The sequence below is a fragment of the Barbus barbus genome, assembly GCF_936440315.1.
Source record: "Barbus barbus genome assembly, chromosome: 30".
Classification (NCBI taxonomy): Eukaryota; Metazoa; Chordata; class Actinopteri; order Cypriniformes; family Cyprinidae; genus Barbus; species Barbus barbus.
The window spans coordinates 16570775-16588403 of record NC_136758.1 but is presented as its reverse complement, the minus strand read 5'-3'; the positions used below and the strand labels follow the sequence as shown (position 1 = coordinate 16588403).

The following is a 17629-nucleotide window of genomic DNA, read 5'->3' as shown; positions in this document are numbered from 1 at the left end:
GCGTATTCCACTCCCTGACTTTCTGTCAGAGCTTGTAAAAAATGTCGGCTACACAAATACTCATATATTCGTTCAACTTCACATCCAGAATAGCAGGCTTTAAACATGATTGCGTTTAAATAAAATGATGTAATGCTAAACCAAAGCACCACACCTGTCAAAAACATTGAGTATTTTTTTTATTAGATTTATAAAACATTAACCGTTAAAACAAAAGCACAAATAGCAGCACCTCAGTTTTTAAAAGTAGCATATTGATACACAAGCACCAAACGATTTACTAAAACAGTTTAAAGGTCATTTCACACCCAGTCCAAAATTTTTGCACGTTAAAAAATAAATACGACCTCACGTTATGTCAATCACATTTAACGTACGCACTGCCTCCTATACTTTCACCTGTCATAAAAAAAAAATTATCTGAGTTTCTGCGTTTTCGCATCCGTAGCATGCATTTTGATAGGAAAGGATGAGGAATGCGAAAAATCTGAAAATAGCCTTAACTGTTAACAAACAGTTTAAGTAGGCTAAATAAGACAAAGCAAAATATGAAATAACTTTAACTTTAGTAAATAAACACATAGAACTTAGAAAATAGGTATGTCGCCTCAGGGCAGAGGTGCCAGGTTTATGTCCTTGTGCACATTTATTGCAATTTACGAAGTTTAACTCTTTCCCATTTTTTTCAGTGACAATTGAGAATTGTTTCAAGATTGTTTCCTTGCTTTGCTTTTGTCAAGTAAGCAGCCGCTTTAATGTGTGTTGACTCCATTTCTATTACATACCAAATCTCACCGTTCCCTGCGGGTCTCCTGCGGGTCTCCCGCAAACTTTTCTGATCGTTGGGTCACGCGGGAGCCCAAACCCAATGCAGTCCTCTACTATGAAGTCTCCATATTAAATTATAATATAGCTTCAAGTGGCGAGATATATATATATATTATATATATATATATATATATATAAAAATTATCGCGTTAATCAGTCCTGGACTGTGATTAATCACGATTAATCACAAATTTAAAATACTAGGATTTACCTGTAAATCTATTGAAATAAAGAAATGCATGACAAACTAGTTCAAGAAAACAGATCCTTTCACATCTCCGCCAGGTATGAGACATAATCCTTATTATTCTTTTGTTTTTCAGCCATTATCAGCCTTTATACTGACAATAAAACATTTACCAAGCCACATCGCTTCAATCCCAGTATACATTTACCCAAATATTATCAAAAGTATTTCTAAATAAATACAATAAAACATTTTCTTGCGACCTTACATGAAGTATTATGATAAAATGCATTATGAAGAAGAATTGGACCTGTTCTGCAGGTGCATTAGAGCTAACATTAGCATCATGCTACATAAGACAATTTATGAGATTAGGGATGCACCGAATGTTCGGCAACCGAAATTATTCGGCCGAAAATAGCCAAAAAAAGCACTTTCGGTGTTCGGCCGAATAAGTAAAAAGGCAGAATAAATTTTGCCGAACAATGACGTTTTTAATGACGCGATCAAATAGTAACCCTCGTAGAGTGAGAGGCGCGCGCTTTATGCAGCAAACATGTCAGCAGTGTGGAAGCACTTTAAAGTGTCAGAGAAAGAGGCAAAAACGGCCGTTTGCATACACTGTTCTGCTGAATTGTCCAGAGGGGGTGCATTTGCAAAAACGTACAGCACTTCAAGTTTAATTTATCACTTAAAATCAAGACACCCCAAACATCATGCAGAGTACGAGAAAGACACGGCGGCGGCTACGGCAACAGCGAAAAGGAAAGTAGCTCCTCCCAGTCCTAGGACACCCACTCCATCTGTGGCTGACTTCTTAGAAAAGTCAAAAAAGTTTGCCAATGACAGTGCCAAAGCTAAAGGTATTACTAAAAGGATAATGGAATTCATCGCATTGGATGATCAACCATTCTCTGTTGTAGAGGATGTTGGATTTCGCAGGCTTATAGACCATATTGAGCCCCGTTACACCATGCCTAGTAGACGGCATTTCTCAGACGTGTGCTTACCTGAGATGTATAACGTCGTTTCAACTCACGTCCATGAGCTCTTGGCTACAGATATTGCAGCCCTCAGCTTCACGACTGATATTTGGAGCTCGGATGTGAGCCCCACCAGTATGCTGAGTTTAACTGCGCAGTGGATCGACACAGATTTCAAGCTACAAAAGATTGTGCTTCACTCACAAGAGTTTAGAGGGTCCCATACAGCTGTAGCCATATCCGAGGCGTTCGCCAACATGTTTGACACTTGGCGAATCGACCGATCTAAAGTGCATGCGGTAGTCAGTGACAACTCAAGAAATATGGCTAAAGCCATGGAAGATAGTGATCTGAAAGGCATACGGTGTATGGCACACACAATTCAACTGGCGGTCAACGAGGGATTGTTGAGTCAGCGCAGTATAGCAGATGTGATAGCGATAGGCAGGAAAATTGTTGGCCATTTTAAACATTCACCGCTTGCCTATGCGCGCCTACAATCTATCCAAGAACAGTTCGGAACGCCACAAAAACGTTTCCAACAAGATGTGAGCACAAGGTGGAACAGTACATATTATATGCTTGAAAGCCTTTTTGCGCAAAAGCGAGTCTTGGCTACATGCATAGCAGATCATGACCTGCCCGCGACATTCACCGCATACCAGTGGGTGTTAATCGAGAACGTTCTCTCTCTTCTCGCCCCCTTTGAGCAGATAACAAAAGAGATAAGCTCATCTGATGCATCTGTGGCAGACGTCATACCTTTACTTGCAGCACTAAAGCGTCTTTTAAACAAAGAGGCTGAAACAGACCACGGAGTGAAAACAACTAAAAGTGCGCTCTTAGAAGCTGTCAGCACACGATTTAGTCAGGCGGACTCAGAACCCCTGTACTGAATCGCGACTGTGCTTGATCCACGATATAAAGATCATTACTTGGATGTGGGGAAAAAGCTGCGCACACGAGAAATGATCCAGGCCGAGTTGGATTTGGGAAAGCCGCTAGGTGATGGAGACGGTCAGGTGATGCACAGCGCAGGAGATGAAAACAGCGCAGAGAGTAAACGGGCTCGTACTACAGATGAGCCGCGCACAGTCTCGCTGTCTGACATGTTCGATGAGATCCTCCAAGAGAATAACCCATTTGCAAGACAGAGGACAAGCTCAACCGCTCAACAGTTAGATGGTTATCTCTCAGAAGTCCCCATCCCCAGGAGCAATAACCCTCTCGAATTTTGGAGGACCAATCAAGGCCGCTTTCCTGACCTGGCGCAGATGGCACGCAGGTAGGCTACTTCTATGTGAAATTAATTTAAGATTTTATTTATATTTTGGATTATGATAACACTTTATAAGTAGTTTCTATTTTTAACATTAACTAACAATGAAAAACCCTTATTAAAAGCATTTATTAATCTTAATGTTAACATTTACTAATACAGTATTAAAACTAAGTATCACATTTTTAATTTTTGAATTAAAAAGTATCAAAAGTGGTAGGCCTATTTGTTAAAATTGTTAATGCACTTATACTAACATGAACTAAATATTTTTTATTATCTTACATTAACGAAGATTAATAAATACCATAACAAATGTATTGCTCATTGTTAGTTAATGCAATAATGTTAACAAAAGGAAACATTGTAAAGAGTTACTACCTATATTTTATATTATGTATTTTGTGAAAATTTAACTATTTTCAGTGTAGTAAAATAGTAGGCCTACACTGGGTTTCAACCATTTCATTATCTTGAAGACATTGTTAGTTTTGAAATGAGCAACTGTCAGAAAACTGCAATAAAAATTTCAACTATTCTGCAGGTACTTGTCTGCTCCATGCACAAGCACCGACAGCGAGAGACTGTTTAGTGCTGCATCTCATGTCATCGATGAGAAGAGGAACCGACTTTCATGTGAGAAAGCAGAGAAGCTACTTTTCATAAAGAAGAACCTGCCACTTTTCCTGAAGAAGTATGCTAAGTAGGCTTATGTCTAGGACAGTTATTCATTTGTTGTGGGTTCATCCACATTTTTTGCACTATTCAATGTACATTTGTTGTTGTAGACATACAGAGTTACATTCTTTCAGCAGTCAGTTATAGGCCTAACATAGGCTATTCAAGAAGGGGGGCTTCAAAGATTGCCAAATAAAAATATTTTTTTATTTTACTAATTTATTTATTTTAAGTTATATTGTGCTTTCTTTGTATAATATCTGCTGGAATGTTAAAAAAATGTTCAGTGTTAAATAAATATTTTGAAATTGTATTTTTGTTATTTGATTTATTTCTCTGAAAAGCAACACAAAATAGTAAAAAGCAAATTTTTACTATTTAATTATTGTAATGGTGAAAAAATTGGCAAAATAAATGGAAAAAAATGCGAAACACCGCGTTCGGTATTCGGCCTTCGGCCAAGCATTTCATTATTATTCGGCTTCGGCTTCGGCCAAGAATTTCATTTCGGTGCATCCCTATATGAGATTAATACACTTTTACTCAGAACTCACTTTAAACCACCATCGAGTGTTTGTAATAACTTCCTTTTGCGATCACATGTGCTACAATTTGGACTAGGGCTGAACGATATGGACAAAATTTCATATCTCGATTTTCATGCCAGATATCTCGATATCGATACGATATGACTACGGGTTCGGTGAAAACCAAGCATTTCTCAGAAAAATAAAAACATCATAATACAAAAAAATTTGGAAAGTGTAGTTTTATTTTTAAGAACTCACTGGTGGACTCGTACGGCGTAAAGGCCCTTTCAAGGCCCTCTTTCGCGGCATGCGCTGCGCTTCGCTATGAAACCCATTCATTTCAATGGCTTGCGCTGCGCGAGGGCGGTTAGTTGCTGCGCCGACCAAAGCGCACGCGCAGCGGAGCGCACCAGCGGCGAGCTTGCGCGCGCACCGCGGTCAAAGTTCAAAATAGTTCAACTTTTGCCGCTGCGCTCTGTGACGTTTCCCCGCGCGGCCAATAGAAACGGGGCATCCAAACAAGCGCCGAACTCAAAATGGATGAACAGCTGATTCTCTGTGTGTCTGAATTTCCAGAGCTATACCATACAAGTTTGCGGTCGAATAGGGACCTCAGCGGTGCATTCAAGGGCACTCGTAAAACTGATGTTCGTTGTGTGACTGCCAGAGTTGTATGCAGGGCGGGTATATATATACACACACACACACACACACACACACATAACACCACCTAATGGAATTAGGTGCCCCAATCCGAGCACGGCTTTTGCTCAAGCTCAAAGGAGATTTGAGTCCAACTGTTCGCGGAGGACGAAGCTGTGTATTAGCAAGTGGTTTGGCTAGTTCCACTGCCTTGTTGAAAGAAGGAGCGCGTCATGGGTGCAGACTGATGGAATTAAGAACCGCTGATCTAGAAAGTGCAGATAATTTTACTGCAGTGGTTTGGTTGAGATTGAGCAAAAAACCTAGAACAAGTTCACACTTTTTAGATAATCCTGAATAATTAATGATCAATTTGATTGACAGAAGTGGTTCTAGAGGCAAAGTTGTTTGGAATGAAGAGGTCCATCATATGATATGAATATCATGTGTATGTGTGAAAAATGTCCTTATAGACACTTGTGGCACATTGGACAAAGACCTTGTATACCAATTTCATGTTGATAGGACAAATGGTTGTGTAGAAGGGGTGCGACAATAAATAAATTCATGGATCGATTCTGCAATTTTCTAAATGCATCGTGATTCTCAGAAATCGATTCTGAGCTTAGATTTTAACAGCAGATGGTGCTCTAGGCTAGTTTTTAACCGCACACTCAAATGGTCATGAAGAAGAGCACTTGTGTGTTCGGCTGAGTAATGTAAGTGGTTAAATGTACTTGCACCTCAGGTTTTATGACGCAAGATTAATGTAAACAGCCCACTGTGAACACTCTTGTAATTCAATTCAACCTTTAAGAAGTTTATGAATGATTATTTAAGATTCAAGTGGGGTGTGTAAGGACCTGGAAAGCAGAGTACAGTTGTTTCTAAAGCACGCAGTACCATCTGCTGTTAAAAACTAAGCTCAGAATAGATTCCAACAACATTAGACACTTGAGCATGTGTCTAATGATTTAGGAGTTGGAAGCGATTTCGTGCTTTTGATCACTGGTGACATTGTAGGTGGTGTGAGTACTACCATCCCTCCAAGTTTCAAGTCTCTACAACTTAAGGTTTGGTCTGCCCGATCAGTTTTAGATGGGGAATGCTGATCCTTGGCCATTCTAACAATTACAATAGGGTTTCAGCGCTACGCGATTGAATCCCTAATAAATAAGAAAATTGTGAATAGTGGTAAAATGACAAATCTGGCTATGCTACTTCTCATGTCCCATAGACTAAAGAATGTCATTTGGAAACAATTTTTTAAACACTGCACATAATATCAGACTGCAATCCAAAATACTAAATTATGCATGATAATATAAATTATAGAGTCAGACACTCACATTCTTTGTGGCACAATGGAGCAACTCGGGAGTGAGAGGCGGAGTTATAACGGCACTCTCCACTGGGCTCCTCCCAACCACTAGAGAGCACTGCGGTTTGGCTTGAATTGGTCGATTTAGCCTGTAAGCCTGTAAGGGTTTTGTCAGCACAGAGTTAGGCAGAAGAGGCCTTTTTATGGAATTAGGTGGTGTTAAACTCTCTGAAGGAGGCGTCCCGGCAGCTAGTCTATCTGTTATCCCCTTTCCAAATCCCAGGCCCCCCAATCCGAGCACTAGACGGCCTTTGCTCAAGCTCAAAGGAGATTTGAGTCCAACTGTTCGCGGAGGACGAAGCTGTGTATTAGCAAGTGGTTTGGCTAGTTCCACTGCCTTGTTGAAAGAGAAGGAGCGCGTCATGGGTGCAGACGTTGGTGAGGGCAGTTGCTTGAAGTGAGTGAAGCTCTGAGAACGCACCATGTAGTCAGGCACGAGCGACTGCCGTGAGAGGCTGTCGTTGGACTGGGACAAACTGTCTCTGGAGGTGCTTCGAGTAGAGCTAGAGTTTGCTCTTGGACGCTGAAGCCCTGAAGAGCTTGCTTGGCTCGGTGAAGTCCCCAGAGATGAAGTCCCATTTTGAGTTGGCTTGGAGCCTGAGCTTTTTTGGGATATGTCTTGACTTTTGGAAGCTGCGGTGATTTGAGAGTTTTTGGGCTTTGGTTTAGGACTCGGGATGGATTTAGTGGATTTGGGTGCAGGTTTGGGGCTTCCAGTGGACAATGAGGAGGCAGACCTGCACACTTTGGTTGTGGGAGTAGAAGGGCTTTTTAACTCCCTACTTCCTGGAGAATGATGGGAGCGAACTTCTTTCTTCTCTTCTGGTATCGGGCCCTCAATGGGGTTTGAAGGGTCCACCGGCCCACCAATATCCTTTCTCCATTTTATGGAGAAGGAGGCGGCTCTGACCACTCCATTTGGCCTAGCTGGGGGATTCTTGCCCTCTTGTGTGAGCGCAGTCTGGGTCGTACCATTGGGAAGGGATGAGGGGGTACCATTGACAGGACGGGCACCAAATTTTGGCAGTCTGGACACCATGGAGGACTTACTGAGGACCTTCTGTTCCATCAGCAAACAGCAGAGTCATGGATAAACACAAAAGAGACCTAAAGAGAGAGAGGCACAAATAGAAGAGAGCACATTTTAGCGAAAACTATTAATCAACTTATTTCCTAATTATTATGAATTAAGATTTTATGTCCTCAGATAACTTGATAAACCACAAGCTTTATTTACTTTTTAACATTTGTCACACCACAGGATTACTTTAATCAATTTGGGATAAACGTGTTCAAGAAATAAAATATGAATAATGAGGAGGAAATGTAAAATCCCTTGAACTGGACTGTACATTACATACTACATCTAAATTTTATTCTTAGGGAACAGAAGAACGGACAAAAATACAGTACATCAACAGAACAAGGTCAGCTTCTCATAAGTCATCTAAATTATCACATTTACAGTACATGGACCTCTAACACCTAGTTTTTCTAGTCCGGCATCATAGTAACTTAGTAACTAAAGCAACTGAATTAAATTAGTTTGTGTAGCTGTATTAATGTTCCTGTGTTTCAAAGTATGAAGAGAAAAAACAAAAACTGTACACAACTCAACCCATGTTCCTCCAGCCAAAGACTTACTATTATACAGTATTTTTATTAGATTGCCTCAGATAAAGTCCATATAAAATATCATAATTTAGAATTAAAACACATGAAGTTTGGGTGTTTTACTATGCGTGTAAGAGAAAAAGCAAGAAAAACTTGAGATGCAACACTGATTTACTAGGGAGATATTTAATCCTTTACTTTAAATCTTTAAAAATAGGGTCTGGATGAATTTTCTGTATTGAAATACAGATTTATTGTACTGAAATGTAATTTTGCATTGTGTTGGATTTCAGGGTTAAAGGAAATATCCACTAACTTAACAGATAACGTCCTGGCAGAAAATTACCAAATATTTTTCTTATAGTGTTCCTTATGCTGTATTTCCTGTAGTATAACATCACCCTAACCTCTTCTACAAAATAGCCAAACACACAAAACGATGTTAGAACTCAAAAACACAGTTTTCAAATGTACATAAAAACTCACTTCCTATTTTACAATAGTTAGGGCATGAAAAGAAGTGGCAGGCGAGTGGAATAGCCCTCATCTACAGTTTTTTAAACCTCATTATGTGAACTTGGAAAGTGTCACAGCACGTGACAGCACAGCTAAATCAGGCTAAGGAAACAGGATGTGTTTAAAGGGATGAGCAGGACTAAAGCTCATGATGGTGCTGGTACGCATGTTTTGTCATGGCAGACAACACAAAGGATGTTTTAATGCATGATTGGTGACTATTAAACAATACTGTTACTCGCGGTTGGCTGCTGACTTTATTAGGAACTGCAACACAAATGTATGGTTTAATTGAAATTCACTCTTCTCTGTATTGATTTATTTTTCGGTAAATTATGTCAAAGGCTAAAAGGAAACCAAAACAAGTATATTTGAGAGAGATGCTCTGGGCTAAAAGCCCAATCCTGGCCAGATGAATGGTGTCTCTATAATGTCCCACTTCATTCTGTCCTAATCCAGTTGTATTCACAGACATCATTCTCGTTCATTCTTTTACACAAGCCTCATTCTGAAGGTACTAAATATAAAAGATAAACCATAATCCATATGCAACATCATATTTTGGTCCATTGGAGCACCAGTTCAGATTTAAGGAAGTGAGGGTCCAGATTTATGTTTATGAGTTTGACACAAAAGGGAGGTGTGTGCAAAACCAATGGAGGAAGAGAGGGGAGAATACAGCAACCTTTATTCACACACTGACCCACATTCTGTGATGAGAGATTATACAAGCAGTCACACGACATAAACGCATGGACTGACAGAGAGAGAGACTGCCAGGCTTTATAATCCTCTTCATTCTGCCAAATCAGGTCAGCCACAACACACCCTACTAAAGCCTCGTTACCCAACACCACCACTAGTGAGGCCATTACATTTCATGTTTTCAGTTGTCAAAACACACATGATGTTATTTGTTCTGATCTAGTGAAATGTCATTCATTTTTTCCACAGAAAATTATTTTGCGCCAACATACTGTATAAACCTTTCAAGACAGAACTAGCATGAGCTCAGTGATTAATAAATAGTGGTATATGCTTCTGTAGAAGCTATAAAATGTTTTCATTTAACTTCATGTCCAAAAAATAATTTAATTGCCAAGTTCCCGATGAAACACTACACTTCCCTACACTACAGAGAAAAAGCACATTGATTGTAGTAATTGAGTGAGTTTCCTCAAATATTAAAAAAAAAAGAAAAACAATAGCATTTTTTTATTTGATCAATTGATAATAAAGACACTTGTGTAAAAATATTTTTTTAAATAAATGCTTTTCTTTTGAACTTTCTATTGTTAAAGAATCTTGAAAAAAAAAAAATCATTGTTTCCTTTCCACAAATGTTTCTACAACTGTTTTTAACATTGATAATTAGAAATGTTTCTTGAGCACCAAATGGGCCTAAAAGAATGATTTCTGAAGGATCATATGACACTGAGGACTGCAATAGCAGCTTTTCCATCAAAAGAATAAATTACATAACGCAGTAATATTTGTAATAATATTTCACAATATAACGGTTTACTGTATTTTTTAACAAATAAATGCTACATTAATGAGAATAAGGGACTTAAAGTTTTTTTTTTAAAATCCTACTGGCACAAACCTTTGAAAGGTACTGTATGTAAAACTAATATTTTATACTTAAATTCAATAAATTTCAATGTGAACAGCGTTGTTTCTTAATAATACCAATCACAATGCTTCATATGGTCAAGTACTTATTTTTATTTCCAATTTTGAAACACTTTCTTGCTTTAAAATAAATTTTGCAATGTGAATCCTTTCAGAGCTGGTTGTTTTGGTTCAAGGCCTTGAACTCCACAGAATTTTTTGAAAAGTCTCCGCTACAGTACTGAATAAATCACTGCATAAATTTGCATAAACATCCAACACACTTTTAGAGGGCAAAAGAGGGTAATAATCACTGATGCCTAGGGTCAGATGATGTCATAGATGCGGTTACTATGGCAACACTTTCAGACCATCTGTCAGCTGGCTCCTTCCTACACAAAACTCAGTTGACTAGAGCAAATAAGTCACCAAAACAGTCCTTGAAAAAGACTGAGGATACCTGCATCTCAAGACACACACAAACCACCCACACACACATGGTATAAAAATACATCAGCAAAGTACTTTCCGACTCCGAGAGACAAGGATGACTAGAATAAGGAAACAAGGCAATCCACTTCAGATCTCAAACAGCAGAATTTGATGGGATAGTAAATCAACTACCAGTGTCTTCAGATAAACTAATCGCCATTAATCACATTGGTTGTTGCAATTAACCACTAATGACAAAGCACTGCTGCATCCACAACCAATGCCAGAAAAATCACAGTGAAATGGGAGCAATAATAAGAAGAGGACATTGTTTGTACAATCCAAATTTACACACTAGATTATTTGTGTGTTTATTGGGGAAAAGGTAAAAAAGTTAAGAGAAGAACAGAATAATGCCTTTTACCAAGCTGACTACATATTCCAGTTGTCTAGACAGCAAACATAATGTGTGCACAGCATGTGACAGCCAACACTAAAATCAATTAGACACGGTCAACTTCCTGTCTGACTTCTGCTCGGTACTGAATCCACTTGCTCTTGCTGATATAGAGGATATGCACATGGTATTGAGTAAGCTGGTGTTTGACATTGGTTCGTTTCTATCTTCAGTTGGCCTCAGGTGTGCACAGGTAGGGATTTGTCACAGAGAGCAACTTATTGAGATAAGGCAGATCTGCTTGAGGGCTGGATTAAATGCATTACAGTCCACCTTTTACAGCTTTACAGTCCACCTTTATGTTACTTCTTTCTATTGGGTGACTGGAACAGCGGAACAGACTAAATCCAATTTTCTCCTACGCACTGTGCGTTTATTCCAGACCCAGACATATTCAGGCCAGACACCCAGACAAATGCACAGTTATATGTCTGGAGGAGAGCTATGGGCACTCAGAGCCTGTTAATATTTGATTGGTGCAAAATGAAGGCAGAAGACGGGACCTAAGTAAAGATCCAAAACTGCATGTCTTATATTTTGATGTTGAAGGGAATGTCTCAAATTTTGGCAGGCCTGTATGTATTCTGCAAGCCAGAGTGATATACAAAAGATGACCGTTTTGTTTCAAAATTGGCACTAGTAAAATGGAACTACATTTAGTTCAACTAAGAAACTAAACTAATTTAGAAAACTACCATCTGCCTCACCTTTAGAAAACAAATGCACATAAAATATTTCTACCACAAAAAAAAGAAAAAGTGACATCAAACACTGTCCGCAAACATTAAAAATTGAGTTTTTGTGGCTTTAAGTTCATGTGTGTTAGCTTTGAGTCCATCTATATGCTATATACTCCTAAAAGTTGACAATTTAATTTTAACATATATAAACTTTAAATACAAAAAGACCAAAGATATAGATGACATCCTGACCTGCGCTCAGAAAAATCTGTCTGAGAACATCCCCTCCCCCAAACATCCCCTCACCTACTTCTGGCTAGCAATGGCAAGTAGAAAGTCATGGTTAACAGCTAAAACTGTTAGAGAAATGTCTAGCCACAATTTCCTGATTCAAATGTCAGCATTGGAAAGACAACTGTGCTAATGAAGCAATTGAAGCAAGCAGAGATGGGAAGAAACTAAGTACTAATACTTCATTACTGTACTTAAGTTGATTTTTCTGGTATCTGTACTAGGGATGCAACGATACCATTTTTTCAGAACCGATCCGATCCTGAAAATTCTGAGTATCTGCCGATACGATCCAATCCGATACCAGCACAGTTTTTTTTTAAATCGATGTAGAATTTCTATACTTCTGTGTGTCTGTTTCTGTTACTCTTTTGTGTGTTAAACACAATCTACTACATATAGATAACAATTTTAATGAAAAATAACAAATGAAAAAATATATAATCATAATCTATGACAAAAATACTATTATAAACTTGGTTTATAATACAGCAAAAGATACTCTAGAAAAATCAATTTTTTTTTTTTTTTCCTTTATATGTTTACTATTGAAATGTTGTTGTATGCATTTGTCAATTTTATTTAATTTCTGTATTTTCTTAAATGGGTGTGTATAGAATATTTACAGAGTGTTAACTTTTAGTTTTAGTTACTTTTTCTTATTTGTAAGTCGCTTTGGATAAAAGCGTCTGCTAAATGACTAAGTAAAGTAAGTAAAGTAAAAATCATGGGTGCACAATAATTTTATAAAACCTAGTGATATAAAGTATAAAAGTATAAAACCTTTTTATTTACAATTAAAAGTGAATACGTGTAGGACTAAATCTGGTGAAATTATACACATTGCTCTTTGAATTGTTATAAAACACATTCATGAAAAAAGCAAATACATTTATATATAAATATATAGGCTACTATAAAATTAAAAGACATTTCTTTTAAATCTATAGCACAGTAATGAAGGCAGCAACATATGATAGATAGGACAGAACAAGAAAGACTGTTAATAACCTTTCATTGCGCAAAATTATTATATGTAAGACTCCAACATAGAGCAGCAGAAAGCGCTTATGCGCATCCCGTGCGCAGAATGATGCGCTTGAAGCGACACGGAGTCAGTCCTCATAGAAACGTTGAAAGTACAAAGGGAAGAGATATTGATGCGTAGTGTATTAAATCTGTGCGTAAGTTTATTAAGCCTTTTCTTTTAACAGTTTTAAACCTCAGTAACTGTGCGCTCTTGAAGAGAGTTTGACTGTAGTAACCGAACGCGACACGAAGTTTGATTGCTGAATGGAGGATGACAGACAGCCGCAGAAAATTACCGTATCGGAGCCGATACCGATCCCGAGTATCGGATCGATGCATTCCTAATCTGTAGTTTACTTGACTATTCATTTTTCTGACTACGTTTTACTTTTACTTCCTACATTTTTACACAAATATCTGTACTTTCTACTTATTATATTTTCAAACCAGGCTCGTTACTTTAGTTTTGCTGGATCACTATTCGATAACAAATCTATAATACATCATGAATCGGTTTCTATCGGAGTAATCAATGCAAGAGACTCGAGAATAGAGTGGATCAGAGAGGCAAAACTACTGACCTGTTCATGACTTCAAGTGCAGGTCAGTTTCATCTGTAAATAGGCTGTAGTTTTGTGTTTGTTTACTTAGCTAAAAATTAAACTGCTAGCAACTCTTAGCAGTAGCAGCCAGATGATTAATAACAGCCTACTGTAAACTAAACTAAATTACTATCATCACTCAAAATACTGTATGATAAAGGACATCATTATTATCTACTGTAAAGTTACAGTAGTTATTTATCAGACATATGTTATAAAATATCGTTTTATAATACATTTAGAGGGACTCAGGCAGATCACAACACAACCCTTGCAAAAATTCTAACCAAAAACCATAGTTACTAGTTAAACCATGGTAACAACAAAAACCATGGTTTTGCTACATTAACTATAGTCTCACCATGAAATGTGTAGTGAAACTATGGTTGTAAATTAAAACTGATTGTAATCAATCTAAAAAACAAACAAACAAAAAAACTTATTTAATAAACCATGGTTAAATGACTCATGATAATGCAATAACATACAGTATTAGGATTTTTCAAGATATTGTCATCATGTAATTATTGTACTAATTTTGACATTTAGGCAATTTAAAGAGTACAGTTTTGTTAAATCTATAGCATTTAAGTCATTATAAGATTGAACAACAACACATGGTCATAATGTGATACTTTAAACTTTAAAATAAAGTTATGTTATTGCAAACAGAATACAATGAGGTGGTTGTTTTGCAACAAGGTGGAGACAGTTTTGTTCATAACAGTTGATGGCTGATGGGAAAAGTGACAGGTATAACGGAAAATGAAAAGGCTGAAAATGAAAATGCAAGTGAAGGTGCAGCTCAATAGAGAACCTTTAATTATTTTGGAATGGCCCCAGCCTAAGGTTTTAAACCTTTTTTAAATGTGATGTTCATACAAAATAAAAAACAGTGGTTATCCGTGGTTTCAGAATTTGTTGTGGGTGTATGGCATGGCTTGAATGAGTGTGAGATTTCCTTGCCTGAATTTTTGTCCCAGTCCTGCCTAGGGGTGTGCTCAAAATATCGATTCTTAGATACATACCGATATAATAAAAAAAGATACAGTATCGATATTCTAGCCCTTAGTATCGATACTCCGCCCAGCCATTAGGGGGCGCAGCGGCGCCCGCGAGTTTCAAAAAACTCATGGAAAATGTTAAAGCAAGATGGAGCATTTAAGTGATTTCATAGTGAAATATGTTATGGCAGTACATGGTGTCACAAAAAAGAATTATAAGAAGATTTAATAAGAAGTTAAGAATAATTAGAAGAAGATTTTGTGCTTGTGTGAGCTCAGACTGTAATGTAATGTTTGTTTATTTCATTCATGGATATTTTTTTTTTCCCCACAAAACTTACTTCATATTCCTCATTCATATAATTTATAAAACCATGATGAAAAGGAGGCAGGATGAAGAATATCTTATATTTCCTGCCCCCTCAAAAAAAAAAAAAAAAAAAAACGTACCTTGGAACCTGTACCCTTGGAAAGTTAAATGTTGACTTGTGGTAATTTCCAGATTAATACAATTTGTGTACAATTAATCAGAGCACTTAAAGTTGCAAATATTTAAGCAAAATGCACTTTGTTATAATGCACTTTTGTCTTCAATAAATTGAAGAAAAATGCAGAGTTCTGTTTGTTGAGTAAATGTGTTCAGCATTAACTAATTGGCTCTGGCCCATGTATTTTTATTGAATCGTATCGAATCGTGTCACATTGTATCAAATCGTATCGAGACAGCTCTGTATCGAGGTACGTATCGAATCGTGACCTGTGTATCGAGGTATGTATCGTATCGCCAGGTTCTCCAAGGTATACAGCCCTAGTCCTGCCCTGTTCTACATGGTGGTTTTTCAGTCATGATACATTCATTAGCTAACAAAATATTAAATGCAATGTGTCAATATGACGTGAGGTCCAGTCACCAGCGTGACACTAAAACAGGTAATAGTAATGGGTACTTTTTACTTAAGTACATGTCAGAGCCCATACTTCTTTACTTTAACTTGAGTTACAGTAAAAAAATGTAGTCAGTACTTCTACTTTTACCAGAGTATTTTTAAACATGAGTATCTATACTTCTACTCGAGTGAAGGATGTGTGTACTTTTGCCATCTGGAAGCATGGAATCTTCAAACTGAACACAAATTGCAGTTTGCAACCTATTTTGATTTGTTAGTTTATTAGCAGCATCATTTAATTATTATATTAAAAAATATTAGGCATATTATTTGGACTTGAGCCTCACATCTGCTAGCCTAATTTGACCTATAGCAACTCTTTAGCCAGACTCTTTAATTAGAGAACATAGTAATGCTGTTACTAGCCCTCAGCAATGCTCTTCAAATAAATCAATGTTGTACAAGAACAGCCAGCTAACAAGAAACCCAACAAAACATATTTGATTCTGCCTGGGGTTATTAACACTAACACTCTAAAATATACCAAATAGATTGACAATGATCATAAGCCATTAGCATCAAGGTACATCAAATGACAATAAAGCTAATTCTGAATATACTGTATTGGCCATGATAAGCACTTATTAAACTTGAGGAATTGCTTTAAGATGCATTTTAAAGGTAGATGCACAAGTCTGAGTTTGCCATAACACACAGTCGCTCTAAACTTTCAACCTCAAATAACATTCACCCAACAAGCATTTACCCCCAAATATGACCTCATAGTATCAGATCAGAAATAAGCAGATAAAACTATAATACACCCTAGTCTCAACCTTCTTATTAAACACAACAAAGAAAAGGATCAGACAGCTGATCCTTGAAAGCAATCACAGTAACGTGGGCCATTACAGTGAGCACGTTGTGATTAAGTGTGATTACCAGCAAAGAAAACGTTCAGCAGCAAAACCTTATCCTGCTCAGCAAAGTCACTTGATCAGCATGAACCTACAGCATAAATACTGCACTGTAACACACATAAAAGACTAAGAGGAGCATGCGAGAGACAAAAGAGACTGAAAATAGATCTACAATCGCTCATGGAACAAATCTGAACAGAACCACCCTTTATTGTTTCTCAATCTCATCTTTCAACCTAACAAACCTAATCCACTTATGTTAATGCAAAATGTCCTTTCTGTTAATGCAAGCAACAAAATAAAGAGTTTTCAGTCAGATGACTCGGCACGTTTCTCATTCTTTTTAGAGCCATTCGGTGTTCTTTCCTTTATTCGCCATGGTCCATAAGGACAAGGAGCTGCTTAAAAAAACACACATAATGACAGAGAGAGATGCATTATTCATGACAACCATGTTCAATGACTCAGCTCTTCACAAAAGAACTCACACAAAATATGATAACCATAATGACAATGATTTTTAATAATGGAATTTTCTATGAATTCATGACTTTTTTTTTTTTTATAATTAGTATTTTATTGAGTTTTTGAACATCACTGATACATTATAGTCAACTTTACCATTTGAATCTTAACATGTATCCCATAGTAATGTCTAATAAAATAAAATAAAATAGTCAACAATTTCACGACTTTTAGTGGCAATTTGTGTCCGTGTGATTAAACTGCAGCTTTGTAATTTGACAGAAATGAGATTATCATAAAGTAAATCATTTCAGATGGTGTTTTAGGATTAGTGAGTAAACCATATTGTTTCACAGTTTGTTTCATGTGGAAGCTCCAGACAGGCCAAACCTAATATGCAAACAGTGTATTTGAATGTCAGTCAGGTAAAACTGACATCACCCTTGACTAAACAGAAGAACAGACATTACGCTGATGTAGTTATTGTATCCCAGAGAGCCTAAATAAATATTACTACACATCCACAACTACAAAACCCAACAGAAACGGGTTTTAAAAACCCAAACACACATACACAGGGAGACGTTTAAAGCTGCTGTGATTAGCCGCT

General features: G+C 37.3%; 1 protein-coding gene across 2 annotated transcripts in view; it reads right to left on the bottom strand.

The window, feature by feature from the left end:
• Positions 1–17629, bottom strand: part of LOC306850724 (serine-rich coiled-coil domain-containing protein 2-like) — a 51994-nt gene that overhangs the window by 29126 nt on the left and 5239 nt on the right. For both annotated transcript variants that reach the window (XM_079386548.1, XM_079386547.1), the window contains exon 2: positions 6477–7615. In XM_079386548.1, coding sequence (XP_079242674.1) covers positions 6477–7577 — 1101 coding nt within the window. In that variant the 5' untranslated portion in view covers positions 7578–7615. The remainder of the gene's footprint in view (positions 1–6476; positions 7616–17629) is intronic.